Source organism: Alosa alosa, chromosome 17, assembly GCF_017589495.1.
Source record: "Alosa alosa isolate M-15738 ecotype Scorff River chromosome 17, AALO_Geno_1.1, whole genome shotgun sequence".
Lineage (NCBI taxonomy): Eukaryota > Metazoa > Chordata > Actinopteri > Clupeiformes > Clupeidae > Alosa > Alosa alosa.
In genome coordinates, this window is record NC_063205.1 from 25,967,915 (window position 1) to 25,995,629 (window position 27,715).

The following is a 27,715-nucleotide window of genomic DNA, read 5'->3' on the forward strand; positions in this document are numbered from 1 at the left end:
ACACACTTTTCACACACACACACACACACACACACACACACACAAATAAATACACACATACATTCACACTACTCACACACACACAAATAAATACACACTACCCTTAGAGTGCAGGGACTCCGCTCCACTCCACCTTATTAAAGTCTACATAAGGGAAATAGGACATGGGGCTGCCTTTTAAAGCCAAACCAGAAATACACAAATTCGCCTCAGGACATGGGTAGCACCAACTTAATTCCATATCACACTGCCAAACTAGGGCATGAGTATCTATGGAAACACTGGCGGTTTCCCCATTTTATTCTGATTATATTCAGAACATTTTAATTTCCCCTGTGTGTGTGTGTGTGTGTGTTTACTCGTGTGCTTGTTTGTCTGTATTTGTTTGTGTGTGCACATGTGTGTGCATGTACATCCTTGTGTGTATTTGTTTGTGTGTGTGTGTATGCTTGTTTGTGTGTGTATGTGTTTGTGTATGTAGCTATTCTTGCACTTTGAGTAAATTGAAACAGATATGAAAGTGGACAGAGAGACAGGAACAAAAAAAGTTTACTCTTCAATGACTCAAAAACAGTTTCAACTGCAGTCATGGGGTGGTACTGCCACCTGGTGGCCACTCTTAAACATCTCTGATAGTTTTCCCCTTCATGGATAAGGCCTTGTCATACTAATTCATAGAAAAATGTTTTAGATTAGAAGATTAGTCCATGAGCAAGAAACTAGCCACTAATGCAATATAATGAATTATAATTATTATACTCTACTATTATGGTACTTAATTAGTTAACTAATTAGTGTAACTAATATCAGCACCTGCACAAATACACAGTTGACGTTGAAGACTGGTCATGACTTGCCAACATGAAAATAATTTTACTTAACCAGCACTTCAGAATAAAATATTCTAATTTTCTGAAAGAACATATTATATCACATTTGAGCACAATATTATATGTGGGGACCCACACAAGATGTGTCTGTAATTGTATTGCATTTTCTCTATTGTGAACACAAAACTATATCACACCGTAATACTGTCTAAAAAAATATCGTTATGGCATTTCCATGGAGACGAGACATTTCCATGGAGACGAGATTCACAGATCACACCTCATCACCTCCCTGAGGAAGACGGTGGCGTAACAGGAAGCGTCCAAATCAAACGACAGAGACAGAGACGGTGTGTGTGTCTGCTTCGACTGCCCGTCGTCATCATCAGCTCTAGCGCGTGTGTCCTCCTCCTCCTCCTCCTCCCTGTGGTGTGTGAGGAGTGTGTGTGTGAGGTTGTGGGCGCGGGCTAGCAGGGGGCGATAGCAGCCCGGCACGTTCAGCTTCAGAGCAGGGACTCGGAACCGGCAGGAGCCAAGGCCGTCCTGTGCCAGCCTCTCCCAGTACCACTGGCCCAGAAGGTTCTCCGGGTACCGAACGGTGTTCCCTGGCATCGGCAGAACCACCTGCCGCGACACCAAATGTTGTGTGACCAAGAGGATTGTGGGTAGGCAAGTTAAATGCACTATGCACAGAGAGCATCATCAAAATAAACACATACTGCATATACTTATTTCACTGAAGGGATTCAATTGCATTGCAGACCTTTACAATCACCCTACTCAAGGCAATATTAATGTAACATTCTTTACAACCACTCTACTCAAGGCAATATTAATGTAACATTCTTTCAACAACATTTTTTATTGCTTTTTGGATAAGGGCCTCCGGCTTGATGGTGGAGATGGTGTGTGTGTGTGTGTGTGTGTGTGTGTGTGTGTGTGTGTGTGTCGGTGTAAAGGGTTTGTGTGCATGTGAGTGCATGTGAGAGAGAGAGAGAGAGAGAGAGAGAGAGAGAGAGAGAGAGAGAGAGAGAGAGAGAGAGAGAGAGAGAGAGAGATGTATGCACACCTGTTCAAGTGAAAACACTCCCTCTTCCGCCTCGGCTGCCGTCACCACATGGATCTAAAAGAGAGAGTGTGTGTGTGGGGGGTGGGGGTGGGAGCACAGAGAATAGTCAATGATCTCACCATAAAATAGGATCTATTAAGCAGGTGGCACATTTCCTTTTTACAGCCACTATGAAGCTAATCCAGCCTCAAACACCAGCTCCACCACAACAGCTGGCTGATAGTATCGCTCCACAGCGGAGCGATACTGCACAGAATTACACAGCCATCTAATGATCTGGCAGCAGCCTTTTAACCGGAGGGAGACACCGTTACTACATCCATCTAGATAAGAGCAACAGGAATCCAAAAGTAGTGGTTTTAACCATTTAATTTGTGATTAAATGGTTTCAGTCCATTTTTAAACTGTGAAATGTAATGCTTTTGTTTTTTTTTTACCATATACATTGTTGTGAGGTAATTTCTGTTAAATGCATTTTTTAAAGCTTTTAAAATCTAATCATTAGACCCCAGACTTTTAACCTGACTAATTTGATATCCATACATAGAGGGGGCATCTAAAAGAAGTGGGATGCAGAACTGGATTGCATTTGTATAAAAAGGCATTTTACAGCTATTCAGCTTCATAAAACGTATATTAGGTCTTGGTTTATGTCTTAATTTTGGCCTAATGTATCTCACATTGTGCACTTCTATGTGTTTTTAGTTTTTTTAAAAGGCATTAATTGATGATGTCATTGCTGACTAAGTGAGACACACGGGAAACACAACTAAATGACATGGAAATGCAGGCTGCATCATCATCACCACCACCCGTGAACCAGTCCGCAGAGAGACTGACTTTTGACCCCAGGACAAAGGCTGCATCATCACCCGAGAGACTGACCTTCCCCTGGGCAAAGGCTCAGGCTCTGCCTCCTCCTGTGCTCTGTGGGTAGAGCTGGAACCCATACGGAAGACCGTGGCCATTTTGCATACTACACAGCTCACTGCGTCGGGATTAGTGTGTGCTTCACCTCACTGTGTGTTCACGGTGTGCTGAGTGTGTTTCACTAATTCACGGATTGGGTTAAATGCAGAGACCAAATTTCCCTCTCGGGATCAAAAGAGTATATGTACTTACTTACTTATACTACTTCTAAATTACTTCTATACCTCTATAATGCACAAATAGGCTGACACCAGACATAATTTCACTGCATTTCTTACTTCCAGTAACTATATGCATGTGACAATAAACTTCCTTGTACCTTGTACCTTGTACCAAACCAGTAGTTTTTTTTTGCATTTTGGTTCCACGATGCATTACTTGTCTCGGCCCGCTGGATTAGATGCTATTTTAATTCATATGTCGGTCTGTTTATGACTCCTATGTTTGTGTCGCTATTTTGTTTTGAATCTATGATCTTCCTTTTAAAAAAAAAAGGCATTATTATAGATTAGCACAAAAAAAAAAATCCTCCTGTTCATCGCGCCCCACCTGACATGTCTCTATTCCCCACTAGCGGGGCCCGCCCCCACACTTTGAGAACTACGGTTCTAAACCCTCTCAAGCTTCACTCCGGTAAAAGGTATTATTAATGAGCGTGCTACTCTAAACCTAACATGCACTTACCATGCACTTCCCTTTTTTCCCTCCTCTACCTCCTTCTATCACTGTCTCATTCAACCACTCTATGACTTTTGCAACCTCATCTTCTGGTAATGGTATTGATTGATTGATTGATTGATTGATTGATTGATGTAGTAGTAACTGCTACCTAAGGTCTCCTCTGCATTGTAGCTTTGAATGTTATTCCACATTTTTCTAAGTCAATAGTATAAAATTGTTCACGAAATTAATAGATGTCAATCTATTTAGAATTTAAGAATCTGATATGTATTGCATTTACCCCGCATCACATACTTCTATTTCAAAACAAAAGTATAGACCCCATTTCCAAAGCATTTCTTTGGCTTTGGGTATAAAGTGTCAGTAAAGATAAATCAAATTAATCAAGTCGATTTAATCTAATCAAAACTATACTTTCCATGTTACTTATCTATTCACCTGTGTTGGTGTGCCAGCCTCCGCGGTCTCCCCTGCTGCTGCCCAGACCAGGTCACCCTGCGCGGGCTCGGCCCCCAGCGTCCTCAGCCTGTGGGCGGCTGCATCATTCCACACGCGGCTGCAGTAGGCGTGGAGGTAGAACACGCGCATGCCATGGGGCAGGCTGAGCCAGGCGTGGGCACTGCCCTCTGGACCGGCGCCGTAGCGATGGAGGGCACGCAGCATCAGACGCTCACGGGCCTTGTAGCCGGGCATCAGCGCCAGGCTCTCTTTGGCGTTACCTGGCAGGCAAGAAATAAGATGGTATTGGTGTACTTTGTGGAAACAGAGGGATACTGTAGGTGCAGGCTTCACTCAGTCTCAGTGTGCTGGGCCAAACTTGGAACTAAGTCAGAAATAGGAGAAAAAGAAGCACTTTGCATAAGTATAAGTATATACTCTTTTGATCCCGTGAGGGAAATTTGATCTCTGCATTTATCCCAATCCGTGAATTAGTGAAACACACTCAGCACACAGTGAACACACAGTAAGGTGAAGCACACACTAATCCCGGCGCAGTGAGCTGCCTGCAACAACAGCGGCGCTCGGGGAGCAGTGAGGGGTTAGGTGCCTTGCTCAATGGCACTTCAGCCATGCCTACTGGTCGAGGTTAAAACCGGCAACCCTCCGGTTACAAGTCCGAATCCCTATCCAGTAGCCCACGGCTGCCCCAACTGCTGCCCCAACTTACTGTATGCCCCAAGCATAAGTTAGTTTTACTGCAATAATATTAACTTGTGCACAATGTGGTCTTTTCTCCCTTGTTTTATTTGTGTACTTTGAAACACATGAAGCCAAATATCCATATATGCACAATACACACTGAGGTGTGCGTGTGTGTGTAATGACTAGTAGTTGTGTACTGCAAAACATCCATTAATAACGCACACATTGATTTCCTTTAAGGATTCCTTTATGTTTATCTTTGATTATACAATAAAACATTCTAAACAGTTAAAAGCAATTACTGAACATTCACAAGACACTCGCAAGATAGCAACCACAGAAAAGGATAGACTAATGGATGGATGGATGGATGGATAGACTAATGGATGGATGGATGGATGGATGATTACCTGTGTTAAGGAAATGACGTTTGGCTTTATTTGGCAGGTCATCCTCATCATCGGGAGTGAAAAAGAGCTTGATGGCTGCCTCCTGCTCTCACAGACACACACACACACTTTAAACTTAAATGTTTTTTTTTATAGAATTTAAAATTCTGGAGTCACAGGCCTTATGACCTTCTCAAACAGAAAATCTATGAGAAAAACAAGTTCCTCACATGCCTCCCATGAGACTATAATCAACCTGATGTGGTACTTAATTAGTGTGTAGTGACCAAAAATACTGACAAGCATTTCCAAAATATATATATTTTAATTCACTTTATTTATTGAGGTTTTCCCTCTTCTCCGATTTGTCAGCTTCACCTACTCTGACACTGAGGCTACTACAAGCACTACTCACGAGAGTGATTCTAGAAGTAATTGGAACGTACCATATTCTCCTTAAATAGAGCAAGCCCAACTCGGTCAGCTTGGATACTCTGTGCGCTTCCGAACCTCTGTGGTCCATAGTAGTTCACAAAGCCTCGCAACTGTGGGAAAGCAAGAGTCAGATAAATACATCTATTCTACTGAGTCCAACTGCATCATCTTCGTGATCTTAACACCTTGATTTGTCCATCAACCAGTGAACTACCAATGTATGCTAAACTGAAATATGGATAAACAATGTGAGATCTTGAAATATGGACAATGCTCATATAACAATTTAGAGTGTCTATCTATCAATCGATCTATCTATCAATTTGTTCATTTAATTATTAAAATAAGTTCAGGAGGCGCTGTGGCGCAGCAGGCTACAGCGCTCAAACCATATACGGGTCCAAGTGCCCACGGGGACCCAGGTTCGAATCAGACCTGCGGTCATATCCCGATCTCTCTCTCCCACTTACTTCCTGTCTCACTCTTCACTGTCCTATACAAATAAAGGCAAAAAAAAAAGCCCAAAAAAATATACTTAAAAAATAAATAAATAATAAGAAGTAGTTCAGAGTGTTTCTGTGTGTATTTGCCATCTGTCCAAATCAAATATTTCTACGAAATTCTGCCTTGTAGGATACCTTCGATTTGCCGAATTTTGAATCTTTCATGGTGCCTTCAATGTACAATATTCTATTTAATTGTGAGCAGTTGTTGTTGCAGTCGAATGTTGTTATTCTGCTTTCTAGTATCTTGGCAACGACATTCTGTGTTGATATCTTGTTAGTCTGTCCGAAACAAAGTTCATACTGTAGCTGGTACCTTGATGCCTGCTACGGCAACTGACTCATTAGAGAGCTGAAGGCAGCGAGACAGCAGACAGCCGTCTTCCGTTTTGGACAGACCCTGGCACTGTATCTGAGATAGATACTGTTGTCTTGTGAGCTAGCCTATTACATGAACACTCCTCATCCTCATGATGCTTACCTTGGCATTCTCCACGGCTTCGTTCACCAGCTTCTCCAGGTCGCCATGGAGACGGCTGCGATGGAGCCGGAGTTCCCGGACGACAAGGTCAAAGTGGTTTCCCTGGAGTCTGCCCAGGTGAAGAGGCTCTGATGCAGCACGGATGTGAGACAGGCTGATTCCTCTCGGCTCGAACTCAGACGCCTTCTCCTTCAGTCTGTTGAAGGCAGACAACAAGACACATTGAAAATGTGAGAGGAAACTTCTCAGGGTTTGGAGAAATAACAAAATGCTGATAGAAATGAAAGGAATGCTGACAATAATCACTGATGCAGATGTTCTACCACTTTAACCTAAACATAAACAAGTCTTGTTTAAAGTGCCACAATTGCTCAAGAGTACATCTTCTTTTTCAGTCTGGCAAAGATTTGATGTGATGTGATGTGAAGTGTTTAAACTAACATTATCAACAAACAAACTCTCAGTTTCCCTGTACACAACTGTATTTTACAAACATCATCAACAAACAAAACCTTAGTTTCTCTGTACACAACTGTATTTTACTGGTGTACAAGAAAACACAAACAAAAAAATCTACATCATACAGCCAAAACAGATTTCTCCATCTGGAGACAATAGAGGCTCATCTGATCTGATCTGATTGTTCTAGGCCTAGTGCTTTGGCATGGAATTTGTCCATACTGTGGTGGCGACATGTTCTTCACCACCATGTTCTGGTAGGTGATGGCCCTCTTGTCCTTGATGCCAGCGTAGGTGAAGTGTGAGGGCAGGACGCCCAGTGCTGCAGCCATGTAACTAATGACTTCCAGCGTCTCCAGATTCTCCTTACGCAGAGTGAAGCCTATAAACACACACACAGGGCAGCAGGGAAGCAAATACTGAGACAAGAACAAAAACTTTTATATAATAAAAATGATTAGTATTACTTATGTCATTTAGCTGACAGTGTGATCCAGAGCCATTTCCACAAAAAAAAAAAAAAACTACCTACATGCACGTAACTCACAGGGTCAAATGTTTCGGATTTAACTTGGAACAGTGAACTTAAAAGAACTTAAGCACCCTCCTTAGTTAGTTAGTAAGTTAGTTAAAAGTGCATGTTTACTAAAACTCTATGGTAAAAGCATGAACCATAACAGAAGACAAGGACAATTATCAATTTGTGACATGCAACTTTAAGATGTAAGTGCATGTGAACTAGCCAATCTGCAGAAAAATAAAGAGTAGCTTCTCAGCGGGAGGAAGTCACACTGCGTCATCTTTCTGTGTTTCTCTCACCGGTGTATGTGATATCTTCTCCTTCTGCATCAGTAGCTGGCCTCTTCTTGTTTGGTCTTCCTCGCTCTCTCAACCTCACCGTGATCGCACTGCCATTCTGGTTGGTGAAGCTCTTCGTTTCAACCAGCTTTCCAAATCTACCAGAGAGAAAATGATGCACAGAGGTCCTATGCTCCTTACTGGCATCAGGCTTGAATGTGAATGTAGATCCAGAGACTTTAGCGTCTATAAACCTAAAAAAGTCCTCACACTCTTCCTCAGAAACAAGGCTGGAGAGTTTTTTAAAGTCAGAGTCTTCTTTCACAAGGATCTCCGCCTGGTTTGTTACAGTCATCAGAAACGGATAGTTGTGGCGGACAGCTCTGTGGACGCTGGCTCTTTGGGTTTTGTCAGTGAATGTGCCCAGGGATAAATGTCCATTCCCTGTCTTCGCACCATCGCCATCATTATCATCACGTACAGGAGCTTTGCCTTCTAGTCTCAAGGCAGTGGTGAAAAGTTCCAGCTCTTCAGACACAGAAGGCCCCAAGATTATACTCAGATCAAAAGAGTCTGACTGAAGCAGCTCGCTTTTGTCATCTTTACCTTGGTCAGTACCACATTGGATGGTTGTGGCTTTCTCCGAGCCTGGCTCGAGGCTGGACAGAGTGTTCACTTCAATCCTAGGTCGTTTAGGATTGTGGCATTTTTCGCTACCCTTGTGTAACTGACCTGGTGGTGACCCATCGTTGGCTTTGGTCACCAGCTGACCGTTGATGTCAATTTCTGTCACGACAAAATCTTGGGTGCAGATTTTGATGGTGCCCAAGAACCCTTCATGATTTGATACGAAACTATAGGGGAGCACTGGTTCTGAATTCTCCTCCATTCTAAAGAGAACACGTTTGCCAAGTAAACACGCATAACCTTCATGTGATAGGTTTTACTTCTAAGAGTGACTTCACGACTGGAGGCTGCATGGCATTCCGAACTTAGATCGTCAGTTTGTTTTTAGTCACAACAGCTTCACTTTTTGATAACGTTAAATTCTGTGCAACCTAACACTGTTATAGTCCATTCAGCCATTGTATGAATACGTCTTACCCGGGTATAACGTATCGGTTAAATGACAACTCAAACAAACAGACAACTCAGCTCTTGCAGCACATTTCTAGCATCCACATGTCAACAATGTCAGCTGGCTCGCGCTAGTGATTGTATTTCCGCGTCACGTGGGTTGTAGGCCTAACCTTAAAGAGACCGTGGCATATTTCATGTTTCATGCAGGACTGGAAGCTTGAACATATGAGTTATGGATCGGCTAATATCCTCAATTCGTTTAGAGAGTAGGGAAACCGCAAATGCTTTATTCACTTAACAAATAACTCCAACCACAATATCTTTATTTTATCTTAATAATAACTCCAACCACAATATCTTTATTTCTTGTTTTTTTATTACTTGTACAAGTTTTGTTTAAAAAAAACATTTGAGGCTTGACAAGACAGTTTTAACTAAGGTACATCATCTGTAAAGTTAATTATGCCCTGACAAAGGTTAAAGGTTAGTGGTTTGAATAATCAGCAGGGTAATTAGTCATCTGGGACTCCCAACCCCAATTCCCTTTTTAAAATAGACATGCAGCCAAAGCACTGAGTTTGTGACTGCAGCCATGTGGTCATAATGTGTGAGGTGTTTAGCAGTATGTGTTTGCATCTATATGTTTGTGTTGTGTGTGTGTGTGGTTGTGTGTGTGCGCGCGTTTGTTTTGTGTGTGTTGGGGGGTATTTATGTGTGTGTGTGTGTGTGTATGTTTTTGTGTATGTGTGCGCGTGTCACAGTTGTGAAACGGACAAACAACCTCTTCATTCTCAAACATACATATGCAAACATTTTCCCAGAGGAATGGAATGGCCAGACACACAAAAGTTAGTTCATGATCTTACGATGATACACTCCACACAGGCTTATAGAAAAATATTTTTTTTTCTCTCAGCAGTATAGATTTTTAGCTGTAGAAATAGATAAACAACAACAACAACAAAACACAAAGTCAAGGGAGAAAACAAACAAAAAGAACACAACGAGCATTAGCGTACCAAATATTTTAGACAGACTGCTTCATCTGTACAAAGGTTGTTTTGTTAAAAACAAATGGCTCAGCACTGGAAAACTCGCACATGACTTAGTAAGACATAGAGTATACAGCACTAAAGGAACGATTAAAAACAAGAGAAAACTCTTCTACTTCTTCAGAATGCTCTTGAGGGCTATACTACGAAGCAAGGTAACTGGCTGAATGGGAATAACTGCTGATCTTCAAACAACACGCCACTGTAGAAACAATATCTGGCCAGTGCAGTGTTCTTTAAATGATCAGCGGTTACTACCAAGGTTATCCGGGCAAGCCAGTTACCTTGCTTCATAGTGCAGCCCTTTTATAGAAAGAAACAAACAGACAGACAAAACAGAAACAAGATTGACCCTTGACCTTTTTGGTCATTATGGTCTTTCACATGACTGACCCCACCCAACATCTGGCCCCTGAGGGTCAACACAGCTCAGATGCCATTGGGATTGCTTCCTGGTGCTTTATTGATTAACTCGGCTGATTTGTTTAGGTCCTGAAGTAATCAACTGCTTATGCTCAACTGGAACACCAGGCACAATGGTTTTCTACCTGATCAAGGGGATAAGGGGTGGGGGGGGTGGAGGGTGAGCTAATCAATAAATCTCCCAAACGAAACGCTGAAACCCAAGAACCTTGAGTGGACCTTAAGTGGAGCATTGCATGTGTAGTTTACCTCTCCATGCCTACAAAAACAACATAACATCATCATCATAACATTAGTAGTGTGATATTTTCTAAGAAAAATGGCTTCTATTTCAATGCACCAAGATGCTTAGTTAGCGTTTCCATTCCTCAGTATCTTACTCCGTGCTCTACCCGCTGTGCCCTGTGAGCGGTTGTGATCGACACTAGTCAACTCACTAGTCAAGTTTCCCATATATGTTATAGCTTCGTGTGGTAATATCTGTGTGCATAGTTCAATCTACAGGCTTGTGGTCTATATAATAGGGTTTCACGGAAGAGTCCTATTAAGTAAAGGGACCCCTTTGGGGGGTTACAGGGGATCTGGAATGTTCCACTGAGGACTGAAGGGATGGGAGGGGGTGTTAGGGCTGGATGGGGGTTAATCGTCGTCTCCGTCGCCTGGCGCCCGTGTGATGCGGCGGCCGCCCTTCTTCCCCGCAGGCCCCTTGGGCTTGGCGAACGCCTGCTTGTGGGCGTGCTGTTTGGGGTGAACCTCTTCGTACAGGAACTCAGCCGTCAGCTCGTCGCCATTATCAATCTCCAGCTGAAAGGGAAGCGAACGAAAGCACACTGACTGACTAATGAAGTATGACTGACTGAGAGGTAAACAAAATATCTCAACCACGAATGAACAGAAAATAATATTTCAACTCACTACTAATAAAATAAATAAAATAATAAAATAAACAAATGAAATGATAATACTTTATGAAAATACTTTTGTGGTGAGATATCAACAATATTTCTTTGTGTAGTGGGCAATTCCACGCAAAACTGTCACATCCATAACGCCAACTAAATACCATGGCATTGTGTTGGCGTTATGGATGTGACAGTTTTGCGTGGAATTGCCCTAGTACAGTTTGCCCTTCTGGTCTTAATCAATTAACCAAAACCCATTCCACAGGGCAGAATGAAGTACTGTAAATGTGGATCAGCAAATAGGTTCATGTTTACCTTTTTAGCTATTTCAATGCGCAGATTTTTTTCCACCGTTTCTACCAAAGGGTTTTTGCAGCTGGAGTACAACATCCTCTCACGGATACTGCACTTGTAGCCCGGCATTGAGTAAATAAAGACTACAAAACAAACAAGCATAAATTGAACCTCACATTTTCCATAATGGGCAACACAATGACTAGTTCTAAATATAGCTTTGAAGACAAACAGCTGACATCATGTTTCGTGCACTAACATCATACATACATATCCGTCTGAATAAATCAGCCACATAAAATGCTTTGGGAATAGAGGAGCCTAATTTTAATGAATTACATACATATTTTTTTAATTGTGAATTTTAGTAATATTAATCAAACTGAAGGTGGGTTAATTGTAGATTTTTTTTTCCTTAATCAAAATAAACCTACTTCAGTTTGATGTATATTACCTGGAAAAAGACTTCCATGATTTTTGTGTGGATGGAGATATCTGTTATAGAAATTAACTCCTCAAATATATTGTTTAAAACAGAACAAATGGATGAGTCTCGTTTGGAAATACAACTCTCGATCTTGATAAAGGGCTCCTGATGTTTGAGCTCAACAGCCAATCAGATGCACTCCTCCCTTCCGCCCTGACCTGTACAGGTGTCTTACCTGTAGACTCCAGGTAATCTCCTTCATGCGAGTGTTTGTACAGGAAGAAGTGATATCTCGCCGCATCCTTGGGGATCCTCTTGGGCAGATCTTTGATATCGGTAGGTGCAGTGCTGGACAGCTTAATGGACTCTTTCGGGAAGTCGATTTCCTGTGGGTTATTACGGACAGTCAGTCATACACGAGGCCAAGACATATTTATCACTGCGTAGTGACGCAGTAGCCTTCAACAACAAATCAACAATTCATTAATTATAAACCACGAGTACTAAAATGAAGGCCACTCTTTTACTACATAATGTGCACAATCCTTGTTACAGAGTAACTAAACTAACAGTGGGTCATCCATGAGGCCAAGACATATGTATCACTGTGTAGTGAGAGGGGGCCCATGGTAGTGTAGTGGATAAAAGAGCAGGGTTTGCATGCAACCAAAAGTCATGAGTTCGATTCCTAGCTGCCACTGTTGTGCCCTTGGGCAAGTCACTTGTGCCCTAGTTGTTCCAGGGAGTCTGGGCCTGCAAACCTGTTGAGGAGTAGCCTACGGTCACAAATATGTGATTAGAATGTTCGTGAACCGAGAGTTCTGCATTATGATGTGACAATAACCCGACTGTATAAAGAACACTGAAACTATAGATCTTTTGCGTAGAATTCTAGAGGGAACCAGGAAAATAATTCACTCCTTAACAGGTTAATTGACATAATAAATCACTTTGTATAAAAGTGCCAGCTGGATAAATAACGAAAGATAGTGAAACAGCTGCATTCATCAACGAATCAACATTCATCATTAATTATAAACCACTAAACTAAACTAAAGGCCACTTTGACTTTTTACTACACCGCTTCCAGTCTTTGTTACAGTGTAACCAAGCTGTTAACTACAGTAACTTGTCATTGCCCAAAAATTGAGTCATGGCTTGAGGTTATAGCGGTATAAAGAAACAAAGTCCATTTACAAACTGATATAGGTGTTAATAAGGTGTAGACTTTTAGTTGGCATGTACCAAGGGGGTAGTAAAAATAATAGTGTTATCTCCTTTCTCGATAGACAACACATAGTCATATTCAGTCATGTGGTTGAGGAAGGTGAGAGTAATATAAAAGTTTCATTGCCATTCTAGAAAGACGGTATGTAGGGCAGGCCTACTCATTTCAACCATTTAAACAGTGTTGCCTGGTTGGGAAAGGAAGCAATAATTATGCTTGATTATTCTTGATTATGATAATTACTATTAAGCTATAAACCCATTTTTAAAAGACAATAATGTATACAGAGATGACTGGTTGGGGAAGTGCACTAGGCTAAAACGTTACAAATTGCGTGCACGACATGTAAACATAGACAACAAGACATAAAACCTTAATCCTCTGGATGAAACATGCATATGGCATGAATGGACATCTCCATGACTCTGACGTAGTGTCAAATCCGGACAATGAAAACAAGCCCATTCAACCGAAAGGTGGATCAAGATCCAGTGACAAATTGCTGTCATGCATTTTCCTTCGCCACACCCTAGTCACACACACACACACCCACACCGGCCTTTTGTTTTGGGACATTTGCAACATGTCCTTTGTACATTACAGGCAACCAAGCAACCAAGCTCTGCTGATGAACACCATCATTCAACTACACTGAGCTGAGTCCTTGTCGAGTCGTAACATCAGAAATCCTTTGCCATAGAGTAGGTTCCTGTTCAAATGTACTACAATAACAACAATGCATTGCATTTATATAGTGGGAACCCCCACTAACCACTTCCCATGTGTTAGAGAATAAGGTAGAGTATATTCTAACAGAAACAACTGCAAGCAAAAATGCATTTCACATTATGATCAAATTCAACAGTAAATGTCATCTATTCAATGCACCTGGGTGCCTGGTTGAAAATCTACTGCTAGGTGCAGTTGCAGTTTTTGGCGCTGGTTTGTAGTCACAGCTAGCCTGTAATGGTGTGGCGCCAAACAGAGATCTGAGAAATGGTGATAAAGGCCATGTTTACAATGCGTCCTGGATGGTCCAATAACAAGTGGTCAGTTCTAAATATAAGTGTACAACATCACCAAGATGCATTAATCTGATTAGTCAAGCCACTTGCCGAGTTGGCCTGACATGGTCTGACACATTTGACCACATATAGTTTGTAGTGTAAACGCTGATGCATTCTGATGCCAATGAATGTGACATTAGCAATGACGGAATCTTAACACAAGTGGTCAGCAATGTCTCTGGCTGTACACCTTGGACATGTGTAGACAGCAATGGGTCTCTGCTGACCATTCTGACGTATGCTGACGTATTCTAAAAAGAAAGGTAAACAGACCCAAACAGAGGATTAGTTCACTCACTAGCCGGATGTTTTTGGCCCATGTTTGTATAGTCACAGCTGGCCTTAAATGGTGTGGATGCCAAACAGAGATGTGATAAACGGAGATAAAGAGAGGATTTGGTCACTCACTAGCTGGACGTAGTTGACCTTCTTGGCTTTGAACTGCTCCATGGCCTGGATGGCGTCTCTCTGCATGGGAAAGGAGATGCCCTGGAGCGTCTGGTGCTTGGTCTCCGTACTCACGTCCGTTTGCACCTACAGAGTCAGCGAAATAGGGGAGTGTGATTAAGACATTCATTCATTCATTCATTCATCTGCCCATCTGTTTGTTCATTCATTCATTCATCCATCCAGCCATCCATCCATCCATTCATTCATCCATCCATCCATCCATCCATTCATTCATCCATATGCCCATCTGTTTATTCGTTCATTCATTCATTCATTCATTCATTCATATGTCTATCTGTTTGTTGGGCGAGGAACATTTCTGTGCCTGAAGTTATCAGCAGATGTCAATGTATAATTGGCTATTTTGAAATCTTAGACCACCCTGCACATACTGGAATTCTGACACAGTGCCTGAGAAATGACTCATACATTCATTCTTGTTGATTCATCTATTGTGAGCATTCAGTAACAATAATACATTCATACAGTCATATTCCTTAATGCAAGCATCTGTTATTTCTTTGCCTCATTCATTCATTCATTCATTCATTCATTGAATTCATTCATTCAATCAGTCATGTTTCTCATTCATCATATCATATCTCATGTTATCCATCCTTGTTCCAATGTCCAATGTAACACAAACAGACCAACACATGTATGCAGCCAAACATGATTTGTAGCCTATTTCAGAAAAAGCAATGAACTTGTTAAGCAGCAGGCAGCAGGCCACCATCTATCTCTGTTCCATTGAAATGACTTTCAATCACGTTTCACTAGCTGTTGAGCACAGTGAAGTTATTCACATCCTTTTCTCTGGACCACACTGTCCACACAATGGACAGGCAGAAGGTGCTTCACTGTAATGATAGCAGACAGCTGATTGCAAGGTCTCTGGAGAGACCAACATTGTCTATGATGAGTAAACGATGCTAATCCAAATAATCCATAATCGAGTCGAATCAACCTTTATTTGTACAGAACCTTTTGTGCAATGTAGCAATACAAGGTGCTTGTGCATGGCAAAGGGAAAGTTAGCATGGAAAACAACTAAAAACAACAAATAAAAAACACACTCTAGACCACACAAATACATAAAAACAAGACCACATAAAAGCAATAAAAGACCTGGCAGAAACGAGACCTAGTAGAATTGGCCATAACAACATTCCAACAGTGCATTTTCCACTCAGTGCCGACCCACTCGTTGACTTTGGCTATATCGAATGGCTTCCAGCGGCCCCAGTGGGCAACTAACAGCTAACTTCTACTTTAGTGACAACTGCTGTATGAATGAGTTCAGTGTAAGACTCTGTCACAGAAATCTAGATGTGGCCTCCTGCACAGAGAGAGAGAGGGAGAGAGAGATCGAAAAGAGAGAGAGAGAGAGAGAGAGAGAGAGAGAGAAAAGAGAGAGAGAGAAAAGAGAGAGAGAGAGAAAGAAAAGAGAAAGAGAAAGAGAGAGAGAAAGACCCTTGAGGGTTGGGGGATCACTGGCCTGCTCTTTATTATTCCTCCGTATGCACCACCAGCCTGAGGGGAACGAGGGGAACAGAGGCACGAGAGAGGGAGCAAGGAAGTGTTCTGGACTATGATTCCCAAAACAATCATCAAGCCACCACCATGACAAACGTGCAGAGAGAGAGAGAGAGAGAGAGAGGTGGGGATGGAGGGCAGACTGTTCAGGTACTCAGACCACAGCACTAAAAGAAGCGCTTCATTCGCAGAGCATCTACTGCACCCATTAGCTTCCACTACAATCAATGGAACTGGCAACATCAGATGTGATACTGTAGTTGCACGTACATTCGATCAAATTAAACCAGTCCTCTAAAAATATTTTTATGCTCCACGAACAGAGTGCTTCAATTGCAGACCCGGTGTAGCCCGGGCTGTGAGGGACAAGGGTTCACTAAAGGTGATGATACAAAGGGCAACTTTTTGAGCATCACATAACTGGGATCATGTATTCTGACTGGATGATCCTGACAATTTGCTTCCTGATGATTAAAGTCTTTCGGGGAAAAAAAGTTGTCACCCAATATCAATGGGATCGTGCCAGAGCAAGAATACTCTGAGACATTGCCCAGCAACACCGCTCAAGGAGTTACCTGATACCATATTAGAACGTTCATTTTCCCACATTCCTGTCATACTGGTGTGATGGTACACCTTTAAGCCCAGAGTTTTTGCCCAGAGCTGTATATGTATATCTGCATTCCCAGTACAAAAGTAATCAACAGAATTGTACATGATCCACGGGGTTGATTGGAACGCCTGCAGAAACGACACACAGTAGCCTACAACCGACGTAAACAAGACGTCAGTAACTGCAACAGCAACAGCAAGTGATTTGACATTATGTAATACTTGGGAGTCTAGACAGACGAAGCAATCTGTCCCGCTTGGAAGTAGGTTATGTGTATTCTCAGAAAAAAAAAAAAAACACTGCAAATGAAAATGTGACATGTATAGTCCTACTCAGCATCTGTTGTGAAATAAATCATTCTAAAGAGACTCTAACCATATGTTAATGGAGACTGGTTCATATACTGTAGACTAACTGCAGTGTCTGTGTGTAGGCATACAGCAGCCTGCCTAGTGTCTATCTATACAGCACACACAGTTTCACTAGTTTGCCGGTCGGAAAATGCTTGATTTAGATCGCTGATAATAAGCATGTTTGGTTGGCTTGGTAGCTGGCTGTGGTCTTGAGATGCCTATAGCGGACATGTCGTGTGTGCTATGGATGAGGGGTCAGTAAGAGCTACTCTTTCCAGTTTTCCAGGTAAGGAGGGAGGGCAGATAAGTGGTTGATTATCATGACTGACAATCATGCCCGTTTTGAAAAACGTCATATTACACAACACTACAGACTATTGTTGTAGCTGCAGACTAGTGGTTGCTTATAAAGTTAATGTGCAATACACATACGATATAGTGTAACAGTGGAGGCTATTACTAACAGAAGATGTCTGTGTGCATAGCCAGAAACCGCACACTAGAGACTATTGTTGAAACAGGTTCCTATTCTGCCCTCAACACATAATGAAGCTTTGATTCCTCAACACCACTCTCACTTTCATAGGAAATTATAGGGCTGCAACAAATTATTATTATCATAGTGGGCAGACGTGGCCTACTGGTTAGGGCTTCGGGCTTGTAACCGAAGGGTTGCCGGTTAGATCCCCGACCAGTAGGAAACACTGCTCCCCGACCACCGCTGTTGCAGGCAGCTCACTGCACAGGGTTAGTGTGTGCTTCACCTCACTGTGTGTTCACTGTGTGCTGTGTGTCTTTCACTAATTCACGGATTGGGATAAATGCACAGCGCAAATTTCCCTCACGGGATCAAGAGTATATTATACTTATACTTATACTAGTCAATTAATCTGCTGATTAATTGTTGTCAAAGCCCAAGATTATGTCCCAAAGCGCCTTGTTTTGTCCACACGCCACACATATTGCACTATGTAATGTTGTTATAGGTATGAGCGTGACACTTTTCATTAGTTTCAGTATGTTGGCAACTGACAAAAAGAGGAATTCCTGTATTGTGTTACATTCAAAAGTATCATATGAGTCTACTTGAAAAGTAGAGGATGATACATTTGAATATAACACATATGGCATATACAGTAAACAATATATTTACTGCATTTTGATTCAGATATCATGGTCTTAATTTAATATTGCATAATGCTCTCTATTCTACACAGACAAAGTAATCTGCCAGGTGGTTAAAAGAAATAAGCATTGGATACAACACAAATGTGACATGTACTGTAAACTTGACATCAGTATCTATTCTGTTTGCAGATGTTTCCAGTCATAGAGACATGATGGCACTTACCCATGTAGAGTATTTATATCTGTACACAAATGCCAATTTGTTGTGGTCAATAACAAACATGCTTATTGCTTTTCTAAAACTGTTACTATAAATACCTGGCAAAGTTTCATCAAGTAAAGTCACAGCAACGAGAAATGTAACAATTTATTCATAGATAATCAGTCTTCCGCAAATATATTTCCTCTATCTGAATGGTTGCCAAGCAACGTCGAGACACAGCTACTTTAACTTTTGTATCAAGTCATGGTAGCGAAGTAATATAGACCGAATTGCAGGTCAAGGTGTATGTTTATGCTGCTTTTTACAACGGCATCGAATCACAATCACAATCAAGGACCGGAACTATCAGTTTTAGAATGCCCATTTGTTATGGTCAATAACATACATGCATTATGCATAATACCTCCACGAGTTGATGAGGGATTGCTATTGGAATGCTTTGATGTGTTTTCCATTCATCCACCTAACAACACCCCCCCCCACCCACCATGCCACATCATCAGGCTTCTACACTAACACTGGCACTTATATTCTCTGGCTGTAGATACACAATAATGCCCATGTGTAATTCTCAGTAATACACAATACAACATGAGACTAGGGATTGTTAATGAGACCCTTTGATGGGCCGACCTAATACAGTATCAGGCTTTTATGCCCCACACCACAACCCCATCACTCTTTACACTACCTACCCTACAAAGGATCAGGCTCTTACCACCCCCACCCCCATCACCTCCGCCCCTACCATCATCCCCACCCATCCCATACCTCCGCCCACCACCCACCCAGTCGTGCATCTGCTTAATAAAAGCCTCATCTTGGCGAATGAATAGCGACTGTGTCAAAGCCTCTTTGGTCTGTGCTGTGCCGTACAGGCAGATTAGTGTAGTGGTATTATCTCCTCTGCACAGCAGACCGATCAGAGGGGGCAGGAGGAGGGGTGCCAGTGGGCAGGGGGAAGTGCTCAGGGGCAAATGGGGGGGGCATTGGAGGAGGGACAGGAAGAGGTGGGTTTGTGGTGTGGTGTATGTGGAAGGGGGGTGATTAGGATGGGGGGTAGGGATGGAGCTTGATACCCTGCTTTGCAGTTGGCAAGCCCTTGCTGATTGGCATATCTCAAGGGCCAATGGGCAGCCTTGGAGCGATCATGCCCTTTTATGGGGAAGTGGTGAGTCTGACTTGTATACGTTTCCAGGAGCAAGCTTGTGTGTGTGTGTGTGTGTGTGTGTGTGTGTGTGTGTGTGTGTGTGTGTGTGTGCGTTTGTGTGTGTGTATGTGGTGAGGCTGACTCGTGTATGTCTCGAGGAGCATGTCATGCAAAAGAGCTTGTCTGTGGGCAAAAGCAAACTAATTTGAGAGCGGTGTGTGTGTGTGTGTGTTTGTGCATATACAAGTGTGAGTGAGTGTGTGCATCGTGCACCCAAGCGTGTGTGAATATGCATTTCTGTGTGTGTGTGTGTATGTGAGAGAGAAAAAGACAGAGAGAGAGAGAGAGAGTCTGCAGCTCTCTCTCTGCATCTCTGTGTGTGTGTATGTGTGTGTGTGCATATGCTCTGGGCGAACATGTTTATTTCAAGAGGCCCATAACAGAGCAGTTGTCCCCTCTCTCTCTCTCAATCTCTCTCTCTCTCTGACAGACCATAATTAGGCAGTAATTAGATGAGTGTGTTAAAAAGAAGGCACAAACTGCCCAAATCACGGCTTGTTTGTTTCTTTGCCAGCGTCAGCACATTTCCACGGCCTCGTCCTGCATGGCACGCCGAGCTCATTTGCAATGCACTGTCCCGTCCCGGGCAGTCGGACAGAAAGTCCATCAAATCCCATTGGCTCCATCGAACAGACAGCGAGGTGCCAGAAAGTGGGGCAATGTACTGCATTTGCCATTTAGCCCAATAAACAAAATCAATGCACTCGCTGCGTTTGAGAGCTATCGCTCCCTCCCCTCCCTGCCTCCCTGTCTGCCTGTTCAAACAGATGCATAATCATCATCTCATCTGGTCTTGGGTGTGTGTGTGTGTGTGTGTGTGTGTGTGTGTGTGTGTGTGTGTGTGTGTTTGAGAGAGAGAGAGAGAGAGAGCAGAGTGTGTGTGTGTGTGGATGTGTGTGTGGATGTGTGTGAGTGTCTCGCCTTGAGTGTGTGGGTGGGTAAGAGAGAAATACAAGGAGTGTTAACATCCCACTCAAGTCTACTGGGTCAGGCAGAGGACAGGAAACTAGGAGGGATGCGAACAAACACAGACAAAAATGTCCGCCTCCTCAAGGTCAACAAATGTCCACCTCCTCAGGGTCAACAGTGCAGCTTTTCAGCCATCAGGTCCTCATCAGGACCACATTACCCTCGAAAACAGACACGATATGCTGACCAGACCAACAAGGAGGGTGAGAAAATATTAACAACACCAAAACAAGAGGGTACTGTATGAGCATGACATGCTAATCATCATTCTCGACATTTCAACATCATTTCAACAAGCCTGCAACTCACCTGGTTCAATATTATGATTAGCTCCCCTGTATGGAGTTGTTTGTTTGTTGTTTGTTTGACAAGTGAATAAATGTACACATACCTCGCCGAGTTTGATCTGTCTAAGCTCCTCCTCCGCTGCTGTCAGGGGCTGAGGGGCTGCCTGGGAGACCAGGTACTTCTTGTACCCGCTCAGCGACACATCGTCCTGGGGAAACAGAGAGAGTACCGTCACCCTGGGTACAGCATGTGTGTGTGTGTGTGTGTGTGTGTGTGTGTGATCAGGTACTTCCTGGTGACAGTACCGTCACCCCTGCACGTGCCGATTAGGGGTGTAACAGCACACATATTCATACCGAACTGTGTGTCGCAGATGTGTATCGAAGGCAATATTTAACTCCCTCCAGGATTTTGTAATGGTCCGATTGCAACAATTAATGCGAAATCCACAAATCCTTACGAATTCTAGGCAACCTTGCAATTTTGTCCAACAACCAATTTGACCAATTATCATAGTTCCCTGATACATTTTACCAACTACAGTAGTCCCTCGCACAAAACGTTGAGCCATATGTCGACACACTCACTTCCTTGTTTTGTGTTATGATTATGGATAATTTTTCATTTAGCCTTGTTGACACTTTTATCACTGAGCCAAGTCCACATGATTTAGCAAATCAATATGGGTATTTTCATAACAGCCATACCAAGCACTGAGAACTTCTGAACTAAACTATTCAGGGAAAGTTCATACAAACTACTGAAGTCCAGCTGTTCAAAAGTAAACTAAGAGTGGTTAATCAATTCAGAAGGTTCTGTGTTTGGCCGTGGCAGTGTAGTACGGCACTTGCATACATTTGCACACAGTCTGGTAGTTTGCGGCTCCTTCAAATGTCGCTCTTTGCATGTGACATCACTCACACAACATCATAGCTCAATCACTACAGCACTAAGGAATGTAAAAACATCAAAAATCTGACGCTGACAAATATGCACAGATACACACACACACACACAACATGTTCAAATGTTTTCTGCAAAACGTCTAGAGGAAATGTAATCTACTGTACAAGCAAGCAAGTTCCCTACACCACGTCTGTGTGCCTAACAGCCAAAGACAATGCTTTTTTCCCCCCACTCTTCCTGTCATCCTCTATTTCAACCCTTCCCCCCCTCTCTCTATCTGTCTCTCCCTCCATCCCTCTCTATCTCTCTCTCTCTCTCTCTCTCTCTCTCTCTCTCTCTTTTAAAACGCCTGCATAAACTGCTTGCCAGTTCACTTGACTGTTTTCCAGCCAGAACCCCCCCCCCCCCCGCCACACACACACACACACACTACCCTACCCCCACCCACTCATTGCTGACCAGCCTCGGCATCCTGGCAACTGGGCAGCAACACTTGTCAGCACCCTCACAGCACAAAAGCAAGCTACAAAAAAGTTATTTGCGCAAGAAACAATGTCTGAGTGTTTTCTTAACTTCCACAAGCCTCCACAAGGCTGCCAAACCCCCACGCTGTGCACAGTGGACACCAAACTGTAATCCCCTGACTTGTTCAAACTCTTGGAGAACGCTACAAAAGACACTCTGGAGGAGCTTTTCTTGAAGGCAGACTTTAACTGAGAGTTTATAAGAGTGTGACTTGCCCTCGCCGTGCCAAAGACTTCATCTTTGATATGTCCACCACCAAACTCCTTTTTCACTGTCGCTCGCGTGGCAGCATACAGCATCTTCTGTCGGACCTACAGGCAGAAAACAAACGGAACATAAACATGGATGCTGGACAGTGGGTTGCAGTTTAAATCAAACAATTTGGAATGTTTACACACACACATTTTCAAATTTAAAAGTAAAAAACAAAAAACAAAACATGATCATCTCCGTTGGCCGCATTTGAACACACCTCCATCTGAATGGTCTGATACGAAGGCTACAGATTTGCCTCTATCAAGGAAGTGTCGTAGGGATGTCAGGTGAAAACTACTCTTCGCATTTCCTCTTGCCCGGGGGGACAACGCGGCATTATTGATGTTTACCAGGGGAACATTCTGACAAAATGGTGACTAACCAGCCACTCTGTGATGTCTTTCTTATCTGGTCTTATCTGTCGCTTTAGGCAGAAGCTACGTTCCTAACGTAACATTTAATGAACGTAGAATGTAGAATAAAGAATATAGATTTAGAATATATGTAGAGTAAAGAATTTAAATCTAGAATATTGTTTTAGATTTGTGAAGCTAAAAGTAGACAGTTATGTAATGTATGTATCATGCTGGACTTTTGCTGGTTTGGCATTTGGCATGTATGCCAAGCAATAAGGATCAAAGCCATATCCGACTACAGTGGGACTATTCACCCCCTTTGTGTGTGGCCCTAACTATTGGAATACCTTTGGGCTACTATAGCACTGAATAGCCATATCCCATTGAGTTGGCCTGTACTTTGGCAGTCGGCCTCTCTCTCCACTATAATTACCTTTATTTTTATAGACAACACACATCAACCGCTCAGTCTCTCCCCCTCCTCTCTCTCTGCACGTGCTCTTTAAGAACGGGAGGCAGTCATTTGCAGGGCCTGAAATAACCCGGTGATCTACTGGCCTACACACAGAGTGCGGAGGGTGCAACATTTCCCATAAAGGTTCCACAGCGAGGTCGTGGCTGTGGTGTAAACTCGTTAATCTACATGATTTGCATGGAAGGGGAGATTGCAACAGTGGAGTGAGTCCCACTGAGGTGAGACTGGCACAGATATCTGCTGTGATGTCTGTGGAGCAAAAAATAATCCTGCCATACTGTAAACTTGCCTTTCACTCTCTCTCTCTCTCAGTCTCTCTCTCTCCCGCTCTCTCCTTCATGAACTAAGTGAGCCGTTCTAAGTTAAGTTACTCAAAGCACCAACACAGCAGTACAATCCAACAATTTCCAGAGCTCTACTTTCTAGTCCGAACAAGAGGATGCACCCTCTAGATGTTGTGTGTCTCTCTGGATAAGATCAGATAATGGCTGGAGAGATAAATAGCCATAATTGGCTGTGCATAAACATTTAAATAGCTTAATGTAAGGTATGTCCAGTAAGTTCTCCAATTAAAAATGTTCCAGTGTACACATGCTACTACCTCCAAGAGCCTCTTGTTGTAGCAACACAAAGTTATATAAGAAGTAGACCGGGCTAGTTATTTAATTAAGTCTTAAGTAATAGTAGACTGTGTAAGGGCTACTTAAAATAAAGAGTGAGTGAGTGTGAGTTGAATGAATAGACCTTATTCACAGCAGCCATTTTGACATGAAATAGTAGGGCAAGCACAGGTGTTATTATACGTTAATGAAGTCTCTGTTCAAGTTAGTCATTAGTAACACCTGGGCCTGCCATATATTTTGCCATATATTTTATATCAGGAACTTAGAAAGAATCCCACACATTGACCATTCCGCAAGCAATTATTCATTAGAAATTAAGTTTCGGTATACTCTTTGTTTCGGTCTTAGACCATAATCAGGTAAAGGAATTTCCAGTTCCTGATCTGCGACCTCATATCCAGTGCACTTGCCCGACAAAAGATGGTGTGCAAAAAGCCTTCCTACGATATATATTTTATATCAAAATGCCTGCTGGGGTGGGTACTGTGGCACAACTAACTACAGCGCCTGTACCACATGTGGGTCCAAGTACCCAGGGGGCCCAGGTTCGGAGTCTGACCCATAGAATAATAGTATAAAATAGGTCTGACCCAGGTCATTTCCCGATCCCACCGAAACGTAATTTCTAATAAATAATTGCTTGCGGAATGGTCAATGTGTGGGATTCTTTCTAAGTTCCTGATATAAAATATATGGCAAAATATATGGCAGGCCCAGGTGTTACCATCTCACTCTCTCCCACTCGTTCCTGTCAGCCTCTGCACTGTCCTATCTGAATAAAGGCAAAAAAGGTCCCTTGGAAGGTTCCACCTACTGGAGAGGGGTCAGGTGACCAGGCCAGGAAGATCCACTCGTAGCCCTGGTTGTTGGTGGAGTCCAGCCGGTAGAGGAGGTAGGAGGGCATGTCGTCCTGAAGCAGGGGCATCACGTACGCGTCGTACTCCTGGTCCCATTTCTTCGAGGCCTTCTTGGTGCCGCCCAACACTAACTGCTCTGGAAGGTGAGAGGGGGGAGGAGGCGAGGAGCGAGGTGGAGAGGCAGGCAGTCCGTGTCATGTCATGATCACAAATGTCAAGTTCTAGCTAGATTAACTATATTCAGTGGCAGATGCAGCAGAATGCTGCTGGTGTTCCTTTTTAGACATTACAGGAGTTGTGAGTGAGAAATAACACAGTAGGCTGATAACACAACATGATGGATTAAGTAGTGTAATGGATAGCCATGTATGTAACATCAATATACAGTATGTTTACTTTATGGTTTGTATTATATTTTTTTCATTACTGATCGTTATCGTATTGACATTATTGTTACTACTGTTATCACTACTATTACTGACCAGATTCTGTATAGAAGTAGCACTCACTGCTGCACTAACTTGTCCTTATCACACTCTACCTTGATTGTTTCCTTGGGAGTTGCTTTGGGTTACAAAGTGTCAGCCAAATGTAATGTAATCCTTAATGTAGCCCTACCAACTGTTTATAACTGTTTATTTTTTATGTTAACTACTGTGTCGGCTAAATTACATAAACATACATAATTTAAAACTGAGACTCAGTCACCCGCCCTGTCAGTGGATATTTCTCTTTCTCTCTCGTCCTTCATACAAATTACTACGTATGCAATTCGTTTGCCATGGACTCCACTCCTGTCCACTGCCATGCACAACTGGTTTGTGAGGGCTGGAATACGTTTACGTTTCAGCTTTGTCAACCCCAATGTAAACATTTGGGGTTTGGAATTGGGTTGGTGGAGCGCTTACCATTCTGAATGTCGATCTTTATCAGGCGGTAGTCTCCGTTCCGCGCCTTGGCAAAGACATCTCTTACTTCCCGTGTTGCTGCGACAGAAGAGGCAGAGAGGACTTCAGAAGAGCCCTTTTTAGGAGGGACACTCAAACAATGCAATCATTCAGTGTTCAAAACAAACAAACCGGCTGTCAAACGGGCTGAATGTCACTACCCCGGCCAATGAAGAAATGAGGCCATGATGTCCAAATATGGACGAAAAAAACATAAACCTATCCGTGATGACTATATCTGTCATGCTAGGATTAAGAGCAAGGTGTGATTGACCTGTCCTGCATAGGCCTACTAAATTTGAGGGTTTTTTTTCACTCATCGCACTGAAACAAATGAACTCAAGTGCGATAACAGAGCCAAATGTTGTCTTTTAACAACTTGATTTTAAGTAGCCTATACCGAAAAACCTTGCCTTTGTTATGACAGCGACCAAAACATTAGTGCTGATGTTATCAAGTCTAAATATAGAAGTTACATAAACGATTTCACAGTTGACATGACATCTCTTCAAAACATCTTCACTAAACCGTTAGATGGCCATTATCCCGTTGGCTTTACCCCCCATGGCAACCTTCACATTCTTCAATAAAATGATGAGTAGAGACTAGGAAAAGACGTACAAACGCACATATGCGACAGTATAATGACCACAGAATTAGGCTAGTCCAGACCTTTGGATTGTGCTATCTGCAAGGCTATAAAAGATAAACGATTCATGCGCACCGTGATTCAAAGACAGTCTGGACAATGTTAATGAATGGAACAGCGCTTTAGAATGTCCATATTAGTGCAACAAATTCGCGGTTCGCACTTGACACAGATTCCAATCGCTTACCATCCCAGGCAATGGAAATCAGGTCCCGACGAATGCGCAGGTTATTATAATCTTATTCATAGCGGCGAGTACAACAGGTCTTCCCCTGTAGTCTAACACATATTTTCGACCAGGAAACCAGAGGGGAATAATCGAACAATAACTGTCCCTCGCGTTTCGGGCGTTGTTAATAAACCTGTAAAGATTTAGCCTACCTTGAATGCCTGTCTGATGGGACATTCTGCTTGCTTCTTTGACGTCGGCCGGTGGATGTAATAAGCAGCCGAACAAGGAAGAGAAGAACTGAACTACAGCAATTTGACCTGCCCCCTGATATGGCGTCATCACGTCGTATTTACCTAATCATGTGATGTAGCCATACACTGCGCCGTGTGAGCTTGTGCCCGTACGTTTGTTAATGTTGCGCCAGTGATGCAAATTATGGGACACATCCTCTTGGCAGCAGACAAAACAAGGCTTGAAGAACGAAGAACACTTTGTTTGTAACGAAAATGCATCTGGAGTGACCAGTGACGGTAAAGCTCAGCAGTCTCTGGTCCCACATGATGTTTGGGTGGATGAGTAGCAATAATGTGAATCCAGAGCTGCATAGCTTTTCCATTATGCATTTGTTATTCCTCCGTTATGCATTTGTTATTCCCTATTGTGTGTAGTCTATTGTTTATCTGCTTTAGTGTTTTTAATAGGTCACTTATGAAAAGTATCAGTTCCCATCACTCAAATGTAAATGAAGTGACCCATCCCATCCCATCCTATACTGTAGGATATACGATAGTCTACAATCGGCTAAAATAGTTTAGCTATTCTGAATTTTCTCTCACAATCTCTCACAACTATTTGTATCTGAAATTGTTTTGCTCTTGACCCATATTTGCTCTTGAGCCATATAGCTTACTTACAAAGTAGCTGTTACAGTAATGCTGTGGAACACAGAAGCATCACACAAGAGCAGGATAGAGTGTGTGAGGCAGCAA

The 27,715-nt window shown here is 42.7% G+C and overlaps 2 protein-coding genes across 2 annotated transcripts; both read right to left on the reverse strand.

Moving 5' to 3' along the window:
* Positions 1-531: 531 nt before the first annotated feature.
* On the reverse strand, positions 532-8,935 carry pus7l (pseudouridine synthase 7 like). The gene is made up of 8 exons (XM_048268053.1): positions 7,740-8,935; positions 7,143-7,302; positions 6,462-6,657; positions 5,489-5,587; positions 5,064-5,145; positions 3,949-4,229; positions 1,900-1,953; positions 532-1,454 (listed from the first exon to the last, which is right to left on the reverse strand). Exons 1-8 carry the CDS (start codon positions 8,605-8,607, stop codon positions 1,098-1,100), a joined length of 2,097 nt encoding a protein of 698 aa, XP_048124010.1. The 5' UTR covers positions 8,608-8,935; the 3' UTR covers positions 532-1,097.
* A 221-nt stretch (positions 8,936-9,156) lies between these two features.
* twf1b (twinfilin actin-binding protein 1b) lies at positions 9,157-27,043 on the reverse strand. Its single transcript, XM_048268698.1, has 9 exons — positions 26,936-27,043; positions 25,867-25,944; positions 24,916-25,094; positions 22,608-22,703; positions 21,065-21,169; positions 14,600-14,725; positions 12,132-12,282; positions 11,491-11,612; positions 9,157-11,077 (listed from the first exon to the last, which is right to left on the reverse strand). The coding sequence occupies exons 1-9, from the start codon at positions 26,958-26,960 to the stop codon at positions 10,913-10,915; spliced, it is 1,047 nt and encodes a 348-aa protein (XP_048124655.1). The 5' UTR covers positions 26,961-27,043; the 3' UTR covers positions 9,157-10,912.
* Positions 27,044-27,715: the final 672 nt, after the last annotated feature.